The sequence below is a fragment of the Ursus americanus genome, chromosome 23 (genome assembly GCF_024610735.1).
Source record: "Ursus americanus isolate L20-20 chromosome 23, mUrsAme1.1.p, whole genome shotgun sequence".
NCBI lineage: Eukaryota > Metazoa > Chordata > Mammalia > Carnivora > Ursidae > Ursus > Ursus americanus.
In genome coordinates this window covers 15729761-15753378 of record NC_142149.1, presented here as the reverse complement: position 1 = coordinate 15753378, position 23618 = coordinate 15729761, and the positions used below count along the sequence as shown (strand labels likewise).

The following is a 23618-nucleotide window of genomic DNA, read 5'->3' as shown; positions in this document are numbered from 1 at the left end:
AAGGAGGAAAGGTTGATATGAATAACCTGGACACATTTCTAGAAAATATGGGGATTAAGCTCTCACGTAAAGAACTTGAAGATTTTTCACAAGACCTACCAGTTGATGGTGAGCATTGTACATAAAAATGTATCCCCTTTAGGACAGCTTGGGTTTGAGAGAAGTAACAGTCTCATTTTTGGTCTGGGACTACTCTTTGTCTTACAGCTGATGGGAAGGTTGGTCTGGAAGATGTGACACTGAAAATGAAAGATTTTACAGGTGAGTTTCTATAACAGTGAAACCCTAATGCTTTATAATAAATTATATTTTAAATGTTATTGTCCCAGTAGTCTATTGTTCATATTAAGTTTGCCATCTTACCCAGTTATTGTAAAATATTTCTGCCTGATAAAATCCATTTGATCTTGGATTATCTGTTTTAAAAATAAACTGCAGGACTTGTTTTTGGTAACAAGTCCTATATACTGCAGAGATGTTTTTCTCATATATGTATACATGTCTTTGCCTACATGTAAATAGCTAAATTTTAGGTAAGCGTATGAGTAAATAAGGTAAAGTTTTGTAAAGCTCAAGATAATATGGATTTTGTGAACAATCGATCACATAAGTCAGTATAAGATCTCCTGCCATAATTATTTCTTTTGGCAATTCATCATCCAATTTGGCAACTAGATTTTATTCTGCACATTATCCCCCAAATTATGAGATACTTTCTTATATCAGTAATTTAAGAACAAATTTGCTTTGATTCCTAATGAGACACTATTTCTACATCCCATTTTACCTTTGCTCTTTAATCCCGAATTGGGAATGATGCCATATAAGCTATTTTAAGTATATTTTAAAATACATATTATATAGGTCAATAACATGTTCTTATGAACCTTTTGAACCTCCATGATATTGAGTTATTAATTTCTAAAATTTTCACCTATAAACACTGTATTTTCAAAGGAGAAAAGATTGATGCCACTGATCTGAAAAACATCCTTAGAGACATGGGGATAGAAGTCAATGACAAGGAATGTCTTGATCTACGAAAATCACTACCAATTGATGGTGAGCTGCATCTGCAACCTGCAGAGAGTTCAGTTTTATGGTCCAGCTTGTGATATTTGTAATTTAAAGTGACACGTGTTCAGGGGTTACCTGCACCCATCCTTCAGCTCTGGCTTCCATATGAACAGTCTGTTACTCTGTGCTGGTTCAAGTACAGAACTCAACTGTCAAAAGAATGCTTTTCCACAAAATCAGTGTTGAGGAAGGTGTTACTGATGATTTTGAAAGGGAGAGGAAAGAAGGATTTACGTCTTGTCTCTCTCAGTAACATTGCAGAAGTCCTCATAAATTCCTGTTCTCTCCCAGTCACTTTTCCTTACATTGCCCCTGGAGTGTCCCTTTTCCTAATCCTTATCCCTCCCAAGGCCAAACCCTGAAAACTCCTCCCTCTGTTAAGTTCAATTTCCTTTTTTTTAAACTAAGTTTTTATTTTAATTCCAGTGTAGCTAACATACAGTGTTATAGTAGTTTCAGGTGTACAATATATTCAACAATCCATAACCACCCAGTGTACTTTTTTTAAAAAAAGATTGTACTTATTTATTTGAGAGAGAGAGCATAAGCAGGGAGAGGAGCGAGGGAAAAGGACAAGCAGACTCCCTGCTGAGTAGGGAGCCCAACACAGGGCTCAATCCCAGGACTCCAAGATCATGACCTGAGCTGAAGTCAGACTCTTAACTGACTGAGCCACCCAGGCAACCACAAGTGTGCTTCTCAATCCCCATCACCTATTTCACCCGTCACCCCACCTACAGCAGTTTGTTCTCTATAGTTAAGAGTCTGTTTCTTGGTGTCTCTCTCTCTCTCTTTTTTTTCCTCTGCTTGTTTGTTTTGATCTTAATTCCATGTATGAATGAGATCATACGGTATTTGTCCTTCTCTGACTTATTTCACTTAGTATAATACCCTCTAGCTCCATCTATGTCATTGCAAATGGCAACATTTCATTCTTTTTTGTGGCTGAATAATATTCCATTATATATATAAAACATACATATATATATATATATATATATATATATATATATATATATATATATATAAATATGGTATCTTTATATATAATACAGTATACATATATACCACATCTTCTTTATCCATTTATCTATCGGTACATACTTGGGGTGCTTCCATAATTTGGCTGTTATAAATAATGCTGCTATAAACATAAGGGTGCATGTATCCCTTTGAATTTGTGTTTTTGTATTTGGGGCGGGGCAGGGGGGGTAGACACCCAGTGGCATGATTAGCGGATCCATTACTCAATCTAGTGAAAATAACAGCTAACATTTGTTGAGCCCTAATGATGTGCCAAGTTTTGTCCTCACCCCACACAATGATGACACCTTATGCCCATTTTACAGTGGAGGAAACTGTGGCACAGAAAGGCCACAGTTTGTTGCTTAAGGCAACAAAGCTAGGCAGCAGCAGAACAAGAATTTGAACCTAGGCTCTTTACTCCTACACCATACATCACTCTATACCACAGTGAGAACTTTTTCATTGCTTGATTGCTTTCATCATGATTTGAAGGTGAAAGTGGATAGATTTCTGCAGTTAGTTGCACAAAGAAAACTCTGACCCTTGTATTCTATTTGTGACTCATTCTCTGTCCTGAACTGTGCTTTTTCTTACAGATGATAAGAAAGTTTTTCAGAATAGATTGCTATCAGCTTTGAAGTCTTTCAAAGGTGGGTAAGAAATATAATGAGAAAGTATATAAAATTGAGATTTTTAATCTCTGTATTTGTATTTTTTTCCTAGTTATCAGATCATGATTACTCTGCCATTCCTTCTATATATTAATCTTAAAGTCTTTTCTTTTTTTTTTTTTTTATTAATGCTGTATAGGCTTGATCCCAGGTTCAGACTCAAAGGAATCAGTCCTAAGGATCTCCACAATTGTCTTTCTGTGCACTTTTGGATAGATCTAATTAGACTATTAGCCTTCACAGTACTGAAAATAAGCATCATAATGCTCAGCTATGAATTGTTAGTTTTTTTCTATTTGTCTTTTTTGGTTTTTTGTTTGTTTGTTTTAGAGATAGCGAGCCAGGGGAAAAAGCAGAAGGAGAGGGAGAGAGAGAATCTTAAGCAGGCTCCATGCCCAGCATGGAGCCCAGTGCGGGGCTCAGTCTCATCACCCTGAGATCATGACCTGAGCCGAAATCAAGAGTCGGATGCTTAACTCACTGAGCCGTCCAGGCGCCCGAGTTCTATTTTTTCAATATAAAAGGTGTCATATGGAGTGTCTGGGTGGCTCAGTCATTAAGCGTCTGCCTTCGGCTCAGGTCATGATCCCAGGGTCCTGGGATTGAGCCCCGCATCAGGCTCCCTGCTCTGCTGGGAGCCTGCTTCTTCCTCTCCCACTCCCCCTGCTTGTGTTCCGTCTCTCGCTGGCTGTCTCTCTCTGTCAAATAAATAAATAAAATCTTTAAAAAAAAAAAAAGGTGTCATATGCCCACTAAATATAAATTAAAGAAAAAATAATCATTCATAATCCTACCATAGTTAAACTAGGAATAATCTCATTGAGTCAAAAGTGCTCTGAAATTCCATTGGAAGGCTCTATAAAAAACACCAACATACTTGTCATGATAAGTCAAACATAGTCACTTTTTCTTGCAATGTTGGAATACATTGTTATCCCTATAGTTAAGCAGTTAGATAAAGTAGTTGGCTTACCTAAGAGCCATAATATTAAAACTGCATCCAATACTAGAATCACATTGACTTAAGATAGTTACAATAGGGTAGGTTGAGGGGAAATGAATCCATGTGATAGAATAATAAATTGATGTTGTCCATCTGAGATTCACTCTGTTTATGTGCTTGCTGACTGCAAATGTCAGAGAGAATCACAAACATTATTTACATTGTTCATTTGATGTATATTTTTACTGGGCATATGATTTTAATTCATATATGTTAAATGACTGCATGATACAACTTCATCCTATAAAATAACATTTTTTTCCTGTGGCAATCACCTTTTGGAACAGCTATGACTCTGTAGTTTTCTATGGAACGAAAATATAATGGTTTACTTACCAATACCCTGTCATTAGAAATTTAAATTGTAAGTTCGTTCATTCGTTCTTTCTCCCTCCTTCCTTCCTCCCTCCTTCCTTCCTCCCTCCTTCCCTCCTTCCTCCTTCCCTCCCTCCTTTTTTCTTCCCTCCCTCCCTCCTTCCTCTCTCCCTCATCCCTCCCTCCTTCCCTTCCTTCCTTCCTTATTACAAGTAAGATTATAATGAACATTTCCCTCTCCCCTAAGGTATTGCTTTTTCTGCATTCCCAAAAGTGGAATTAGTGGGCTAAGAGTTATGAACATTTTAAAGAATCATGATAGTTATTGGCCAAACCACTTTCCAATAAGATAATTCCAGTTAACACCCTAACCAGCAGCCAGGCCTATTGAGAGTTGAATTAACTCATTAGCACAAGAAGTAATTTTCATATTGTGTCTTTATTGGTTTTTTTTCTTACATCTCTATCCCTTTCTAAGGAGGAAAGATTGGTGTCAATAACGTGAACACAGTTCTGGGGAGCATGGGGATCAAGCTCAAAAATAAGGAGCTTAGAAGTGTAGTACAAAATCAACCTATGGATGGTGAGCATTGTAAACAATTATTTTGTCTTTTAGGGGAGAGCTTAGAATTTTGGGGTCATATATAAAAATTTCTAAAACTAGATTGATTTGAGGAGTTTAAGATATTTTTAAGAATCATGGAGAAGAACTTGGTCTTAAAGTAAAAAGAAATCCTGTCTTTTTTCACCTGTATTCATCTGAAACTATCACTGTGCTCAACAATGATTACTACTGAGAGGATATTCACAACTGATATCCTGCTAGAGAATGGTAGAGAGAAACATACATGGGAGCAGTGGGGGAAATGAATGAATGTGTAACCAAAAGAGCCTGAAATAATGGAGAAAAAAATATCCATAATAGGAACTAATAGAACATCATTAATATTTCCTCAAATATCCACTAAGCCTTTGTCACCACCATTTTGAGACAGATACAAGAGTTGAAACGCTTGAGAAAAGCTTATTGTGAATAGGTGGAAGATGTGAAGCCCCTTGCTTAGTATCTGTGCTAGACGGAAGGTTCACCAAAAACAAACACAACAAAACTAATTGACCTTTATGGATGATATTTTTTGCCATGCTTATAAGAAAGTATCTGAAGACCTAAGAACTGGAGATACTACATTTGTCATAGTCAGACCCTGTGTTTAAGGGACATGGACCAAATGCCATTGCCCTTCTTACTAATAAGGAATCAAGCACTCAAACCAGGAAATATAAATTTAAGGTGAACACAAATTATTTAATAGAATATATGGACTTCCATTGGGCCCTACGTCACTTTCCTGTCTTGTGTCATTGTCTGATTTTTTTATGTTATGTATTACAGCTGATGGAAATGTTTCTCTGAAAAAAGTGATGAGTGATGTGACAGCAGTTACAGGCAAGCTAAAAGTTATCATTAAGATTAAAATTCTAATTCTTTAATGACATTTTCCCATCTTGTCTTTTCATTGAGCACATACCCTATGCCCTATACCCTTCCCACTTTGAGATAACACTCTCCTGAATTTTATATTGCCTATTCTTCTTTTAAAATATCATAATTTTATTAGCTATATAACAGCATAGTCCTTCATTTTGCTTCATTTGCCTCTATAAAAATGCTTTCATAAATGACGTGAAGTGTTCCCTAACCCTAATAATGTGAAAAATATATAAATAAAAGCAAGAAATCACTGTCCAGAAAGTCAGGATAGTGATAACCTCTAGAGAAAGATTGTGGGTAGGGATTGGAAAAGACTATGAGAGACCCCCAGGGTGTTATCAGTGTTCTGTTTCTCACCTAGATGGTGGTTACAAGGATGTTGTTACAAGTGCTTGTGTCTAATTGTCCAGATTCAGACTTAGGGTTGTCTGGATTAAAATCTTTTTCTCATTTCTCTGTAGCAAGTCCTATGTCCTCTAAAATACTCCAATAATAATGCTTCTGATCTTCACCACTGAAAAAACTGAAAATCTATATCAAGGATAAACTACAAGCCATATACCAAATCTAGTCCTCTGGATGTTTTTATAAATAAAGTTTTATTGGAACACAGTCGTATTCTTCATTTACGTATTGTTAATGGCTGTTTTTTGCTACAATAGCAGAGTTGAGTAGCTGCAACAGAGGATCTATTTCCTGCAAATGCCAAAATATTTACTATCTGACTCTGTACAGGAAAAGTTTGCCAATCCTTGATCTAGATTACCACAATAATAGTTGAAGTAAAAATTAGAATATTGGCCAAATAATCTAATAATTTTAGGAAAAGCAGAAAGCAATATTAGGTTAACCTTTACATCCTAATTTATGAGACAATTACCTAAATCCACAGTTTACTGGGAACTGTGCTTTCTTAACCCCAGTGTTATAAAAGTGCTTCTTTCCCTAGGGTCAAGGAAATAAGTTCTAATTCTCTCCCTGCCCTTTACTCCACTGAACAGGTCTTACTGTACCTTTGTCTTTTAGCTAGCAGCTGGGGATGGTGATGTATGAACATGGGCAATTTTATTTCATTTTTTGAATACTTAGATAATTAGGATACTTGAATACTTAGATAATAATACTTAGATACTTAAATAATAGTGTCAACTATACTTGCCATTTCTCTTTTTTAAAGGAGAAAAAGTTAATGTCAAAGATCTGAAGAATATTTTGGAAGACATTGGGATAGAATTCACACCTAAAGAATACCTGGAACTGGTAAAAGATCTTCGAGTTGATGGTAAGCATTTCAAGTACTATTAGAGCTTTCAAGGGAGGTTGGTCCTGTGTGTTTAAGACAACTTTAACAAAAAACTGTATTTATTACTTATCCTAATTTTAAAACAACAACAAAAAGAATGTCTAAGAAATTTTAGCATGGCCTTGTTCTTCCTTTGGAAAGTGTAATTTTAGTTCTTTCTTTGGGAATCAGCAACTCTATTTTCTTGAATCCTGCCTTTGGATATAAAATTTTCAGCTATATTGTTGTCACCTTCAAAACTAAAAGTTAAGCGGAGAGATGTAAGAAAAAAGTAAGAGTGGGAGGAGTAGAAAGGAGTACGAGAAAGAAGGAAAAGTCAAAGATGTGTTCATATACCATTATGGCATTTGCCACCAATTACTGGCTTTGCACTTGGTCAGACACAGCACTCTGAGAGTTTTCTCCATTCTATGGTTTCAGATTTACTGGAGGGTAAAAATCAAAGTTATCTCTAAGGCAGATCATTTATTTATTTTTTTTAATTTTTTTTATTATATTATGTTAGTCACCGTACAGTACATCCCTGGTTTCTGATGTAAAGTTCGATGATTCATTAGTTGCGTATAAAACCCAGTGCACCATGCAATACGTGCCCTCCTTACTATCCATCACCAGTCTATCCCATTCCCCCACCCCCCTCCCCTCTGAAGCCCTCAGTTTGTTTCTCAGAGTCCATAGTCTCTCATGCTTCATTCCCCCTTCTGATTACCCCCCTTTCTTTATCCCTTTCTTCCCCTACCGATCTTCCTAGTTCTTATGTTCCATAGATGAGAGAAATCATACGATAATTGTCTTTCTCTAAGGCAGATCATTTAAAAGTATCTTTGCGAAATGATACATTTGCTCTGTCTCTTTAAATATCGATATCATTTTATCTGTGATGTCCATTGTGCCTTTTCTTACAGATTATGGAAATGTATATAAAAATACATCACTAGATGCTGTGAAATCTTTCAATCGTAAGTATTGTGATGACAAGAAAGATAAATAAGATTCTCCTGCCTCATATTTGCATTATCATTTAGCTGTTCTCTTGTGGATCTTACCACCTCTCATCTGAACTGATTTTGCTATTTTGAATATAGCTGCCTTGTTCAAAACCTTTCATTTTGCTGCTTAGTAAGTTTGGTTTTTGTCAAATTTAGTTTAAGAGTAGATTTCAATCTGGGTCTACATAGAAAATCTGAGGTAAAGAATCGGCAGTTATTCAGGGTATTTCAGTGACTGGGGGAACTAAACTGAGCATTTATGCCCCACCTATCAGAAGGAAGTTTTCAGTTTGTTGTCTCTACCATTATAATTCATTGGAGAATGAATTTGTACTTTGTAGGATTGTCCTCAAGACCAAGGAAGAGGTTACGACTCTAATTTCATTTTGTCCGCCTTTGTGGACACTTCAATGTGTTGAGTCATTGATATTTTTGCTGCTACCCACGGTGTATGGGGATTCATTGAAATTTTCTCCTTCAGGAAAGTCATTAAATTTCTCTTGTGTTCCTTATTCTTTCTTTAGGTGGGAAAGTTGATGTCAGTAAGCTGGAAGACATTTTAGAAAACATGAAAATCAAGCTCCCAGATGAGAAACTTAGAGATTTGTTACAAAACCTGCCAACTGATGGTGAGCATCATAGATATTAGAGATCTTCTACGGGAAATTTAGATTTATAATCTTATGTTTGAGAATTCCTGGAATGTTTGGGTGTTAATATGACTTTTTAACTCTTTTTAACTCTTTAAACACAAAAGAATATTTTGATTCAATATATTTTCATTAATCTCAGGGTGCATGGTAAATGTGTTAGAGTGAGTTATAGGTGGTAAGTATTTACTTGGAAAAGGCTAAAAGAGGGCTTATTACCCACAGAGAAGAGGTTTCTAATTTCAGATTAACTACGTGATTTAAATATCTTTTAAAAGTCTTGTCACCCAAATACCATATGATTTTACTCATATGTGGAATTTAAGGAACAAAACAGATGAACATAGGGGGAAAAAAGAGAGAGGCAAACTGTAAAATAGACTCTTAACTGTAGAAAACAAAATGAGGGTTGCTGGAGGGGAGGTGAACAGGGGGATGGGTTAGATGGGTGATGGGTATTAAGGAGGACACTTGTGATGAGCACTGGGTGTTGTATATAAGTGATGAATCACTAAATTCTGTATCCGAAACTAGTATTATACCGTATGTTAACTAACTGGAATTTAAATAAAAACTTGAAAAAGAAAAAAAAAAGTCTTGTCACCCAGCTATACATTCCTGTTGGAGGAAATAATCAAAAGGGTGTGGCTACTAGTTGACCCTCGAGCCAGACCCAAGCAACCAGAGGCTCCTCACTTCCTCCCCTGTCCCTGGAATATATGCTCTGCGCACCATTCTTAGAGTGGGAGCCATGTTCAAGGATGCAGTCTTGAGGAAGTAACGTGTTTTGAAGTCATCTGGACAGTATACATGACTGAACCCAGTTAAGGCCTCTATATGAACTTTTAAGATTCGGGAGGGTAGATGCAGAGATCTACTCATCTTCCAGCCACCCAGGAGAAGCTTTGTATGTAAGTTCCCTTGCTTATTAAATCTGCCACCTACCAGTCTGGAGTGGTCTGCCTCTTTCTCTGGTCTCTCTTTGCCCTCTGTTTATGGGGGCCAGTTTTAGATTTCATCCAGGAAGCTTTCAAGGTTGTGAACCAAGAGTTCCTCTATACCTTTGTGATATACCAACTTCCTGATGCCTTCTCCCTGTGTTTTGGCACTGGCTTACGTTATTCCTTCCTGGTCTACCTTTGGAACTTTTAAACAGCTATGTTTTATCTTCTCTTTAAAATAGCCTTCTAGGAGTACCTGGCTGGCTCAGTCAGAAGAGCATGCAACTCTTGATATCAGGGTTGTGAGTTTGAGCCCCACCCAGCAAACTGGGTGTAGAGATTACATAACATACATACATTAAAAAACAGCCTTCTAGGGACATCTGAGTGGCTCAGCTCGCTAAGCATCTGACTCTTGGTTTTGGCTCAAGTCATGATCTCAGGGTCCTGGGATGGAGCCCCACATTTTCTTTCCATACATAACTGTCTTTTAACTTTACTTCTTTCACTGTCCAACTACTCTCTCCGCCATACCTACTCTATAAAACTCCCAACATTTGGTCATCCTGGTCATTCAGATCTTCACTTCTATTGCTGAGCCTTGCTAAAGAAAATCATATAATCTTGCAGATTAGTGCCCCTCCAAATTCATTTCCTGCTGGATAGTACAAGGACCTAAGAACATTTTAACTCCAGGGGCGCCTGAGTGGCTCAGTGGGTTAAGCGTCTGACTTCAGCTCAGGTCATGATCTCAGGGTCCTGGGATCGAGCCCCGTGTGGGCTCCCTGCTCAACAGGAAGTCTGCTTGTCCCTCTCTTTCTGGGCCTCCCCCACTCATGCTCTCTCTCTCTCTCTCAAATAAATAAATGAAATCTTTTTTTTTTTAAAAAAGAACATTTTAACTCCATTTTCCCCCTTCCCTAAGTTAATGTTGTTTCATGTCTTTTAATACTATCTTTTGTATTCTTTTACCTCAGCAAAATATTAGAGCAATGTTTTATAAAGCCAATATTCATTCAGATTTACCCACTTTTGCCTTTTCTTTGCTATTCATTCTTTCTTTTACTTCAGACTTTTCATTTGGGATAACTTCTCTTCTGCTTGAAGTAATTTCTTTCATTTAGGATCTGCTAGTGACAATGATTTGGGAGAGGTTTTTGGCATAAAACATCTTTATTTTACCCTTATTTTTTGAAAGATATTTTCTCTGGTTTAAAATTCTAAAAACTCTCGTGGATGGTTATTTTTGTTCAGCTCATTGAAGTTATCATTCCACTATCATCTTCTTTATAATGCTGCTGATGAGAAGTCAGCTGTGAATGTATTGGTTTTTGGAGAAAAATCTTTCTTTTCTTTTAAAACATCTCTCTTTAGTTCTGAAGTTTCACTATAATGTGGAACATAGGAATGGATTTCTTTCCACCTATTCTCCCTGGGATTCTTTAGGACTTCTGAGTCTGAGAATTAGAATCTTTCATCAGATCTGGAACATTCTCAGCCACTGTCTCTTCAACATAGCCCTTTTTTCCCCCTGGAACGCCAATTAAATGTATATTAAACCTTTTTCCTCCATCCTCTGTGACACTTAACCCCTCTTTAGTATATTCTGTATTTTTCTTCCTGTGGGTCATTCTGGATTTTGCTGACCTGACTTCCAGTACACTCACTCAGCTGTGTCTTGTCTGCTATTGCATCTAGCTATTTACCTCTTGATTTCATTTCTTGTATTCCTGTTGTTTATATTCTTTTTTGTATTTTGTCATGTATTCTTTTGTTTTGTTTTTTATTCTCGATTTCCAGAAATTGGACTTAGTTCTCTTTCAAATCTGATAGTTCATGTTTTTTTAGTTTTCTGCAGGTATTTTCAAGTTTGCATAGTTATCTTATAATCTTGGTCTCATAATTCCAATTAGTAAATTATTTGTGGGTTTTTCTTTTCTCTCTGTTGTTCCTTCTGATTCTCACTTATGGTGTCCTTATTTCCCTATGTGTTTGGTTATCTCCTATATGCTGTTCAATGTCACTGAAAAATTACTGTGAGAATTCTTTGAGACCTAAAATGAAATGCACTCCCCCAGAAAGGATTTGCTTTACTTCCTATTCACTTGAGTTTACGATCTGTCAGAGACATTTCACTTATGACATTTCATTATTAATCCCTCATAAGCTTTCATGTTATAATTTCCTTTCCTCAGCTCTGCTAAATTAGTTATCACTACCTTACTTGCTTTCTAGTTTCTAAATATTTGTGAAGTTTCATGTTCGCTGGTATCTCCTCTCCTATATTGTTACTTTTTGGTGAGTGATTACATTTTTATTCCTTTCCTATCATTTTATTGAGGTTTCCAAGAAGAAGAGGAAATAAATACTTGTGGATAGTGAAAAAAAAGAAAAGAAAAGAAAAGAAAAGGTTTTGAAACATTACCCGAGCTAACAAATTGATCAAACTATTTTCTTCTGAGAAAAGAAATTAAATAACTAAAATCCAGACTGAGATCTCCAATTAATAATTGATAGGTGAGAAGCTCTTGGGTTTAATTCTCAGCCTAGAGAATATTATGTACATATGGAGCAAAGATAAGCATTTATAAACCCAGATCAAGTAAATAGTACTCTGCATCCCTCAATGATTCCCATTATGGTCATATACATGATCAGCTATTATACCTTTGCTGTTGATCCTGTGAAATCAGCACAAATTTTCCTTGCTATCTTAGAATAAAAAATAAAAGAGAGATTTCTGAAAATGTGTCCTGATGGAGGAGCCGAAAGAAAGATCAAAGTGTCTTCTTCATGAAAGACTGTGGACTCTGAGAAACAAGCTGAGGGCTTCAGAGGGGAGGGGGTGGGGGAATGGGATAGGCTGGTGATGGGTAGTAAGGAGGGCACGTATTGCATGGTGCACTGGGTGTTAGACGCAACTAATGAATCATCGAACTTTACATCAAAAACCAGGGATGAAAAAAAAAAAAAAACCAGGGATGTACTGTATGGTGACTAACATAATATAATAAACATTTAAAAAAAAAGAAATTATCCAACATCAACTAGTAAGCATAAGTCTTTGCCAGAAACTGCTGGATTATTTGATAGTGTCCCTGGAGATTCCTAGAAAATAATACCAAATTGGTCTCAGATGTGTGAGGATAACTACTATTCATATTTTTGTCAACACTCTTCTTCCTTGATATATCTTTGATACTTTGTTGCTATTTTAATGATTTTAGATTTTATGCCATCTATATTTTAAGCAGGCTACTAAAAGAACTTCAATCCTATCCATCATTTACTGCTTTTTGGATTGATACTTGGAGGATAGGAATTCTTACAGAAGTTACATATGGCACATGATCCTTACGTCACTGTTTTTTTTGTCTCTTAGACATTCATCTTCAAGTATCTTATAGGCCTGGACTTTCTGTCCTTTTTCTTTCTGCAGCCTATATTCCTGCCTTTACTCACAAAGGATATATGTATCCCATCCCTGACTCTTATATTTTATTTTTTTTTTAATTTTTTTTATTTATTATTTATTCAACAGAGATAGAGACAGCCAGCGAGAGAGGGAACACAAGCAGGGGGAGTGGGAGAGGAAGAAGCAGGCTCACAGCGGAGGAGCCTGATGTGAGGCTCGATCCCATAACGCCAGGATCACGCCCTGAGCTGAAGGCAGACGCTTAACTGCTGTGCCACCCAGGCGCCCCTGACTCTTATATTTTAATCAAAGAATGATCAGTGATTATCAAATATTGTCAGCAACAATATAATGTGGTCTATTTGCCCCTTTCAAATGCAAATCTTAATAAATTACAAGTAAAGAACACAAAAATACGACTGTCATAAGTCACAGTGATGTTTCACAAATTAAATGGGAGATGTGTCATCAATAAAATTCATGTTTTTCCATATTAAAAAAAAAGTGTCTTCTTACCTAGGCATAGTGAAATAAGTAATAAATGAAAGCTCTGTGAGGACAGGAACCATGTCGACGTTGCTCACTGCTGTATCCCCAGTGCCTAGCATATGTATGCAGATATTTGATACTCTATAAATATTTGTTGAATGAATAAGAAATTGAATTAATTGAGTAATATGTTTATTTAGCTACTATTCAAGGCTTTCAACAAGGACTTTCCAGTTATGGTAATGAGTAGGTGTTAAATGATAGTTCACTGGAAGTTTTATGTAAAATGACCTTGTGCTGTCCATGTAGCATGAGCCCCCAAGGGGCAAATCTGTGAACTAAGTGTATGGGGAGGGCATTCTGGAAACTACCCCAAAGGAAGAATGGGATTCCATAGTAATAAATAGCGTATGTTTTGGTAAGGAAATGCTAATAAGATGCATAATTTCTAAGTTGGGGGGGTTGCCCTAAAATGTACTGCATCTGCAGTCCTGGAAAAATATCCTGATTAAGACCTTAATTCTGTTATTCTAACATGTTCCATTTCACTGTTTAATTTTAAAGTGTTTAATATTACTACGTGCAAAGGATTATGCTGCCTGTTGGGCTAGGGTGTCTAGGTGGGATACAGAATACATACATTCTTTTCATTTAAAGGCACTCACAATCTTTGAGTATGTAATGAACATATCTACTAGAAAAAATGCAAAAAACTAAGCTAACTTGGCAGTGTCAGTACTGGAAATGGGGAAATAGTTAGACTTGAAATTCCAAATGGAAGTCTTTGCTCTTGTTCCGGGGATCTGGTATAGTAGGTGGTATCAAGTGAAGAGAACAAGCCTGAGGCGGGAGATGTTTCATGATGTGTAGAGACTGAGATATTAAAAGAAGGCAGAGAACAAATAATGAAATTAATAGTTAACATTTTTAGAGAGTAGTTTTCTGTTTCATGCTTATCTGTGTATGTGTCTTCAACAACAACAAGGAAAAAATTCTTTTGCTCTATTTGACAATCTTTCTTAATCAGTGCATAATTATATCTGTCTGAATTATGGCTTATTTTTTAGCTTCTGGGATGGCTGATCTGCATAAACTGCTAAAAGAAATAAAGAAATTCACAGGTGAGCAAGATGTTTTGTGAAAAGATGTAAAACTAAAATGCAAATATTTCACATTCACATACGTACTTAAGGTTGTGTTTTCTCATTCTGGCATTGACCTTTAACTTCTACTTTTTTAATGTTTAAAATTTGATTCTAATGACATGAAGATTACATTGGATTTTTTATGTTTTGGCAAAAATGTTGTGGTGCTCTGTCTCTATAACAAGTTCTGTATTCTCTGAAACTTCATTTTTATTTTGCGATTCATTCTAATGGGCAACACACCTGTTCTTTCATTTAAAATATTTAACTAACGTTTACTGCAACCCAGTAAATTTTAAGGTGAAACTTTGACAGGGATACAAGTAATGCGGACAGTGAAGATAATCTCACAAGTCAGGCAGAGTGAAGAGTAACAGATTTTAGTGATAGTAATACAATTTAGATTAGGTAGCTGCCTATACATAACTTAGATCACTTCGCCTCCTATATATTCCTTTACTATGATCTGGGTTAACTCCTCTGAGGTCATTAAGAACATTAGAAATAAGTATTTTATTTAGAACTCAAGAAATAATTTCTGAAAACTGTAGATAACCCGGGGCAAGCTTAGACACTTCATCATTTGGGTTCAGTAGGTCATTCTCATCTGTTACTATTCCTGTCTTTTAAAGGAGGAAAAGTTGAAGCCAAGGACATACACAAAGCACTGGGAAATATGGGGATAGAGCTCACAGATCGAGAGCTCTGGGAGCTGTTGAAAATGTTGCCGGTTACTGGTGGGTAGTTTATATACCACTGTGTATGTACGGAGTATCTCTGTGCTAGTGTAACCTACCATGTGAGCGTGTCTAAAGAATAGACCCATCTTGTCTCCTATAAAAATCTAAAATGCAAAAATATCAGCCTTCAGTTGTAAAGAAATTATAACTTTGACATTTAGGTTTATAGTTTTGAGAGGCTAAGATATCTTCAAACCTGGCTCCTGCCATTAGGAGTATCATTACTCTGGGGGTGCCTGGCTGGCTCAGTTGGTAGAGCATGTGACTCTTGATCTCAGGGTTGTAATTTTGAGCCCCATGTTCTGTGTAGAGATAACTTAAAGTCTTTTTTTTAAAAAGTATCATCACTCTGAGATTAATGAAGCTTAATCAGGGCAAAGAGAAAAAGAAGGCTAACTTAGCAGGTAGTAGAGGACAGAGAAGGCGAAATCAGAGTGGGGAAAAAGGTATCTCTGTTCCAGTGTAGAAGAATGGTCACACTGTCCACATTAAGAATTTTCCCTTCATCTCTCTCTCTCTCTCTCTCTTTTTTTTAACTTATGAAGAGGTATGTGGGCTTGAGAAATATAGGCATAGAACTTAAGAAGATATTTTTAAAGCATGTATCTATGAAATTATGCTTTCTACTCTTTTTTTGACTGTCCATATAACTTTTTTTCTTACTTTAAATATGTCTTATTTCACAGCTGATGGAAAGGTAGAGAAAAATACATTGCTCGATTATATAAAAGCTTTTCCTGGTAAGTGAGAATCTCAGTAAGAGGGCAAATAAAACTAAGATCTGCAGACTTTAACTTTTAAAAGGCCTTATCATTACACAATAATTAGATTATTGATTTTATTATCCCATTAGCCTGTAGATCTACTTCACGTGCAACTACATCCAATGTGATAATTGATAATTCTCTGACACTGAAAAAGTTTCAAAATCTGTTTGTATCCAGAGCTCCAGTTATCGTCTGACATAATTAATGAGGTTCACCATATATGTATTATATATATAGTTTATAATATAAAAAAGTAGCATGTGGAATTAATATATAAATACAATTACATATAATTTATACAATATATGATTTTTTTCTAAATACATCTTTCCTGCAAACTTTATTAAGGACCCCTGAGATGAGATTGGCAGAATATATTCTATTCTTGGCTTCCAAATAAATCTCTGTTGTGGAATGTGTTGAACTTGTCCCATATGTAGCCCTAAACAGTTTTTTTTTAATCATTGTGCTGTGGTTTTATTCCATTGGTGTGTGAATAAAGCCAGTATTTTTCTTGGATATCAGTTCCTATGTTTTACCCCTGTTCCTTCTCCCTGAGGTGGAAGGTGTCAAACCTCTAAAATAGAAAGCGTCCTGGAAAACTTGGGTTATGAGCTGGAGGATGAGGAACTTGAGGACCTGCGGAACCATCTGCCAACTGATGGTGAGCATGTTGTGCCTTTAGGGAGAGTGAGCTCCTCTAATCAAACTTCCGAAGGTATTCATATGGATAAAAGTATTAATTCAGGGGCGCCTGGGTGGCGTAGTCATTAAGCGTCTGCCTTCGGCTCAGGGCGTGATCCCAGCGTTCTGGGATCGAGCCCCACATCAGGCTCCTCTGCTAAGAGCCTGCTTCTTCCTCTCCCACTCCCCCTGCTTGTGTTCTCTCTCTCGCTGGCTGTCTCTCTCTGTCAAATAAAAATTTTAAAAAATCTAAAAAAAAAAAAAAGTATTAATTCAGATCATTAGTGTTTAAATCAGAAGCCAGTAATCTGATAAAACAGTGACTCTCCCCTGCAGGACTAAATTCCTAGATGCCAACTAGAAATTGACAGACCTAAGAAGCAGGTGGAGAAATGAAACAAAGGAAAGTTAAAGAAGAAATTTTACAGTTGGGGGAGAAAAAAGTAAAAATCCCATAAATCACCATAAATTTTAAGTAGACTGAAAGAAGGAACATATAATGGCAGAAAAGACAAGAAATCACTTCCCCAAACCTTTACTTGTCTTGAAGGTTATCTTCAGGTGGGAGATACTTTTCACTGGTCCTGCTTACTTCTGGGGCTTTCTCCAGCATTGTGTGGATACACCTGCTCCACACTGCTTGCTCCCTCTTGTGGTGGAATTCTTAAGCTTTATGTCTTCTCTGGTTCTTAGAACACGTCAGGCTGGCTATTAAAAGAAAACCTTTCTTTTTTTTCCCAAAAGATGGAGCTACAGGTCAAGTTTGTGGCTTCTCCCATGCCCGCAGCCCTGGAGTGTTTTCTGAGGGCACTCCCTGTTTACTCTCACCACCACATTCACAAGCATGCACAGGGAGCTTGCTGCAGAATTGCGGGGAGGTGGGAGTTTAGCACTATGGGTGTTGGTGGTGCCCATAGACCAGGTGTGGGGTTCTTCAAGTGAAGTTCTTCCAGCAGTTCATGGACAGGCGTCCCTACTGAGTCCTGAAGACAGTCCGCAGAAACCACATTTGTTTAATGCTCTTTAATATTATCTGCCTATTCCTGATCTCGTTCTTTTCCCAAGTCACAGGTCCCACCTCAACACTTTGGGGGCTGCAGGAGGGAAACTGGCTTTTCTAGCAGCATTACACACAACTGGGGTAGCTAGGAAATAACTCATAGCTCTTCCTCCCCTGTCTCCCATCCTGGGGAGAGATTGCCACCAGCTAGTGCAGCCCTGCACTGTGTTGCCTTGGGGGTGGGGCAGCACTGGCAGGATTCCTCTTACCCTCTCCAGTGCATCCAAACTCATATTGTTTTGCTCCAGTGTAGTGCTGGAATCTCTCCTCTGGAAAGCTGGACCTCCACAAAGCATTCCCATTGTGGGTGTCTGCCCAAGTCATCACTCTCCTGGATTTCCCAACCACAGCTGAGAGGGGCTGTGGCTGGTTTGCAAGTTCCTGCTGATTCTGCAGCCTGTACTACAGTCTATCTCCTTGTTAGCCAATACCCATGTGGGCAAATTCCTACTGGGTTTCTTGGCGTATGGTGCTAGATCCCACAATGCCCACAGAGATACTTTTGTTCATGGATGGATGCTGAATTTAGTTGTTAAAAAGGGGGACAAAAAGGAGGAATGTCTTATGCTGCCATGATGCTGACATCATTCCTCAATAATTATAAAGTATTAAGTGCCTGCTGTATACCACAAACAATATTTGGCACTTGAAATATGTTATCAATAGTCCTCAAAACAACTGAAAAGTAGATTGTTATCTTAGCTTCCCTGATGTGGAAATTGAGGGTCAGTCACAGAAGTTAATTGACTTGGTCAAAGCCACATGGCTGCTAAGTGGCAAAGTGAAGATGTCGGGGAGCCTGGGTGGCTCAGTCGTTAAGCATCTGCCTTCGGCTCCAGTCATGATCCCAGGGTCCAAACATCATAGTACTCCTGGATTCTAAAGTGGAACAAGCCACATGGAAAGCAGGTCCAGCAGTGCTTTTAAAACTTCCTAGCACTGCGGTATTACCCAAAGAATACAAAAATACTCATTTGAAGGGATACATGAACTGCGATATTTATAGCAGCATTATCAACAATAGCCAAATTATGAAAAGAGCCCAAATGTCCATCGACTGATGAATGGATAAAGAAGATGTGGTATGTATATATATATACAATGGAATATTACTCAGCCATAAAAAAAGAATGAAATCTTGCCATTTGCAATGACATGCATAGAGCTAGAGAGAATTATGCTAAGCAAAATTAGGCAGTCAGAGAAAGACAAATACCATATGATTTCAGTCATGTGCAATTGAAGAAACAGAGCAGACAATCGGGGGAAGAAAAGAGAGAGAAAAACCAAGAAACAGACTCTTAAGTATAGAGAACAAATTGATAGTTACTAGAGGGGTGGTGGGTGGGGAGATAGGTTAAATAGGTGATGGGGATTAAGGAGGGCACTTGTGATGAGCACTGGGTGATGTGTGGAAATGTTGAATCAATAAATAGTACACCTGAAACTAAAAACAAACAAACAAAAACTTCCTAGTTCTGCTATTATAGAATTTGGTATTTGATACTACAATTTCTTCTTCATTTATTGTGTTTAGAATTTGATCCTTCAATTCCATGCTTATCTGGGATACATTTATAGAACAAATTGGGATAAGTTTCTAAATTTCAGTGTTTTGTTCAGCAATATAAAGTCTTCATAATGTTTTCTGGATCTGAGTCATTATGGCTGGGTCTCATTTGTACCTTATCTTACAGATCAAAAGGTTAAACTGAACACGCTCATGAAAAATGTAGAGCCATTCAGAGGTGAGTGAAAGCTTACAGGAAAAAGTCATCATAAGTAGCAATATTCTGATGCTTTTCTGTTATGCTTTTAAACATTTTGTTCCTTTAATACTGACATTATTATTCTTCTTGGTATATTAATGGTATCTTGTATACAATGATCCAGATTTGGGGCTATATGCTTTTTGAGCAAAACTACTGAATTTTTATGTCTTAGTAAAATCCCCTGTGTTCTCTGGAATTTTTTTCAAAAAATGCATATCACTTTCCATTGTTTGAACAACAAAAAATCTGTGTTACCACAATAATTGGCATGATAAAACATTGGTATAAATCTTTTTTCTGAATACCTTATCACATAGGCAAATAAAAAGTAATATAGATGCCATTTTTATAGAATTATTTATATAGTCGTTTATATAAGTGGTTCTGGTCTCTTATACAACTCCCATTTCAGAGTGTTATTTATCCCACTTTTATTAGAGCATTCAAAAAGTATTTTTTTCCTTCCTAGAATTACGAGATTTAGTTCTGTTTTTGATATTCCCTTAGAGTCTTGACTCAGCAGTTGTATCAACCCTGCTCTCAATTCTGCAATTAAACTTAGGTGAAATTCATAATTTAGAAGCATTCATCACTCTTGAGTTTTTCATCAGTCATAATTTCCATCTTTTCAAAGGAATCAAGGTTCATGTCGATGAAGTAGGTGATGTTTTGGAAAACATAGGGATAGAGCTCACACCTAAGGAACTCTGGAAGCTGCTGAAAACTCTGCCAATTACTTGTGAGCATTTCTGGTACTGCTGTGCCTTTAGGAGAATGTAGTTTGAGTGTATATATTGTTGGGGTAGGTGGGGAATCATTAAATATTTATTAAGTGTATATTTATATTCAGTATATTCATTGAGCACTTCTTAGGTTATGGGAATAAAGACAAAAATCCGTGCCCTCGTGGAGGCTGTTGTAGATGGAGCTGACTCTACTGGGATTTAGCTTGAGAACTTCATAAAGAAATTAAGATTTTAAAATTGATAAATTTTAGTTTAGGATATTGACTTTGAAAAGTCTGACAGTCCTAAAGCATAGAGAGAAAGAAGTGGGGGGAAAAGAGGAAGTCAGGTAAAAAGTGTCAAATCAAAGAGATCCAAAGTTTCAGAACAGTAAAATGGATAAATTTAAAACCTTACTCTATTATTTCCCCTTTATTCTTAAAACCAAGGAAGATAAGGATGTGTGGATAAGAAATTAGATAAATTTGTAAAACCAATCGTGTGACATTATTGTCTTTATGAAATAGTCTGGGAGCACCTGGGTGGCTCAGTTGGTTAAGCGTCCAACTCTTGGTTTCAGCTAGGGTCATGCTCTTGGGGTCCTGGGATAGAGCCCAGCGTGGGGCTCCGCACTCAGCGGGGAGTCTGCTTCCCCTCTCTCTCTCTCTCCCTCTGTCCCTACCCCCACTCACGCACTCTCTCGTTCTAAATTAAATGTCATTAAAAAAAAAAGTCTGTACTCTTGTTATGAATTGCTGTGTCACTTTCTCCATAAGATCAATTATGACTGTTCTTACAGCTGATGGAAAGGTGTATCGCAGTCGGTTGCTGGATGGTTTAAAGACTTTCCCAGGTGAGTGATAAGCGTAATAAGAAGTAAAGTAAAAATGAAATCTTGAAGTTTTACATTTCCTTTTGGAAATCCCTTTAATTGCTTAATGATAACAATAGCTAATTTCTCTTGATTATAATGCCAGACACTGTCCTAAATACTTTACATTTAGCAACTCATTTAATTATCATAAACGTCCTAAGAGTTATGTACTTATATTAGCACCATTTTACAGGTGGGAGATATTGACTCACTTGTGTAAGGTCACACAGTTTGAACACTGGAAGAGGATTTGAACCCATATTTCTAACCCCTCTGTTATATTTAAACAGTTACATTATTAACCTTTTTCATTCCCCTTTATGACTTATAACTCAAGTTCGAGTAACCAGTAAATTTGTAGAAATAACTTACTGTTATAATGGCAGATTTCAAACTAAGTAGCCAGAATTATGGCTATTGTTTCTGACATATTCCTCCATTATGAATAATAAGTGAAGAATGAGTAATTGGCCTCATTTATTTTCTTTGCTTTAGATGTCTATAACAAATTGTAACAGAGTGTCTTATACCATGTGTAAGGGACATGTTCTTTTCTTCACATTCCCCAGCCCTGCCCCCTGCCACCTTAGTTGTGTGTTTTCCTTGAACATCTGCATTGCAACTTTGCTTTTCTCCCTCCCATCAGGGTTTGGTGCAAAAACTTAACCAGAATTCTTTTAATATTTTTAGGCATAATTTCACATTTTTATTTCACCTCTTTATTAAGGCGGGAAAATTTTAGAGAATAAAATAGAAACCATTCTGGAAAACTTGAACTATGACCTTGAAAAGAAAGAAATCCAAGATCTACGCAATCATCTGAAAAGTGACAGTGAGTATTTCATTTACCACTTAACACTTCCTGTCAGAAAAATCTTTGAAGTCTTCTCATGAAATCTGAGTACTCTTTTTCAGCTTCAATTAGAAAGAAGTACTTAGACAGTTCTAATCCTCAAAGATGAGAAACTTGACTTCTGGTTATTATTCTCAATATTGTCAGAGGACCAATAGGGCACTGGTAGATTTAAATTTAGCTAGGAGAAACAAAACAGCAGTTCAGAGGAAAACAATAGAAATTAGTGAAATAGATGTCAGAAGAGGTCAGAAATTGGCAAAACCAAATAAGGAGGTAGAAAAGGTTTGGAATTGTTTGGTATGTAAAGTACAACTAGAGGCAATCATATTCTCATTTAACAAATATGGATGTCATGTTGGGTTGAAATAGAGGCTCAGTGATATTTCACTTTAGACCAATAATATGGCACCAAAGAGATATCCATTAAGTGAAGAGGATCAAATGGAAAAGAATTAAAGAATTAAAGATCTAATTTAGTGTTTGTTAAAACACCCTCTTTAGACTTTTATAATGTGGTTGGATATAAAAGAAAATGTTTAAATCAACAAATTTCCTCTATGTAAGGAATGACGACTTAGAAAATTTCATGGAAAAAAGGGATCCTATTCCCAATAGCAATACATATTTTGTTAACATATGATTTATGATTTGTATTTCAGATAATGGAAAGATTGCACTGAACTCCTTTATGGGTACAGCAAATTTATTTTCTGGTGAGTGAGAAGTAATGGTGAAGAGATGTAAAATCAAGATCCTTTGTTGTATGTACATACCATATTTTAATTGTATATCCCAGTATTTCAAAACTATACACAAGCCTTATTTTACCAATATGCTGATGATGTTTGTTTTTTAAGAATATAGATGGATTGGGGCACCTGGGTGGCTCAGTCGTTAAGCGTCTGCCTTCGGCTCAGGGTGTGATCCCAGCGGTCTGGGATCGAGCCCCACATCAGGCTCCTCTGCTTTGAGCCTGCTTCTTCCTCTCCCACTCCCCCTGCTTGTGTTCCCTCTCTTGCTGGCTGTCTCTCTCTCTCTGTCAAATAAATAAATAAAATCTTTAAAAATAATGAAAGAATATAGATGGACTTTTTATTACCTGTGGTTTTAGAAGTATCATTTTTTTAAGAAGTTATTTTATTATAGGCTGGTTGGCTTGTCCCTGTTTTTTTTTTTAGAGCATTAATAAAAGCATTCTTTTGACAAGGCTTAAAGGAAACATGTTATCTTTTAACCCCTTCTTGTGATGCAGTTAGGCCTCATTGTGTCCTTGCTTTTCTGCAGTTACATCTCTAGCGAGTTGAGATACTGCTGTTTTATTATAATTATCTTAGAGTTGTTATATATGAATATTCACATACCATATTTCCCATCTTTTTAAAGGTAGTAAAATTAATGCCAGTGACACACAACTTTATCTGAAAAACGTAGGAATTGAATTAACAAGGAGAGAAAGCCAGGAGCTGCTGAACATACTGCCATTGGATGGTAAGCATTTCAGGCATTGCAGTGGATTTCAGAGAATACTGAGTTATTGTATTAAATTCTAGAAGTGTAACTCTTTAAAGTGCTATTAAAATTTTTTAAAGGAATGACATCAGCAACATGGCATGTAAGTTGTTCT

At 36.7% G+C, this 23618-nt stretch overlaps 2 protein-coding genes across 2 annotated transcripts in view; both read left to right on the top strand.

Annotated features, from left to right (window-relative positions):
* LOC123803164 (EF-hand calcium-binding domain-containing protein 13-like) overlaps nucleotides 1-5665 on the top strand; it is a 45342-nt gene extending 39677 nt beyond the window's left edge. Inside the window, 7 exon segments of the mRNA XM_087854722.1 lie at nucleotides 4-108; nucleotides 208-261; nucleotides 958-1062; nucleotides 2700-2753; nucleotides 4571-4675; nucleotides 5486-5580; nucleotides 5582-5665. Of these exon segments, the coding sequence (XP_087710848.1) occupies nucleotides 4-108; nucleotides 208-261; nucleotides 958-1062; nucleotides 2700-2753; nucleotides 4571-4675; nucleotides 5486-5580; nucleotides 5582-5665 (602 nt within the window).
* A 1104-nt stretch (nucleotides 5666-6769) lies between these two features.
* EFCAB3 (EF-hand calcium binding domain 3) overlaps nucleotides 6770-23618 on the top strand; it is a 123726-nt gene continuing 106877 nt past the window's right edge. Inside the window, exons 1-13 of the mRNA XM_045814333.2 lie at nucleotides 6770-6866; nucleotides 7793-7846; nucleotides 8401-8505; nucleotides 14439-14492; nucleotides 15149-15253; nucleotides 15943-15996; nucleotides 16583-16687; nucleotides 19465-19515; nucleotides 20174-20278; nucleotides 21064-21117; nucleotides 21866-21970; nucleotides 22654-22707; nucleotides 23378-23482. Coding sequence (XP_045670289.2) covers nucleotides 8445-8505; nucleotides 14439-14492; nucleotides 15149-15253; nucleotides 15943-15996; nucleotides 16583-16687; nucleotides 19465-19515; nucleotides 20174-20278; nucleotides 21064-21117; nucleotides 21866-21970; nucleotides 22654-22707; nucleotides 23378-23482 — 853 coding nt within the window. The 5' untranslated portion in view covers nucleotides 6770-6866; nucleotides 7793-7846; nucleotides 8401-8444. The remainder of the gene's footprint in view (nucleotides 6867-7792; nucleotides 7847-8400; nucleotides 8506-14438; nucleotides 14493-15148; nucleotides 15254-15942; nucleotides 15997-16582; nucleotides 16688-19464; nucleotides 19516-20173; nucleotides 20279-21063; nucleotides 21118-21865; nucleotides 21971-22653; nucleotides 22708-23377; nucleotides 23483-23618) is intronic.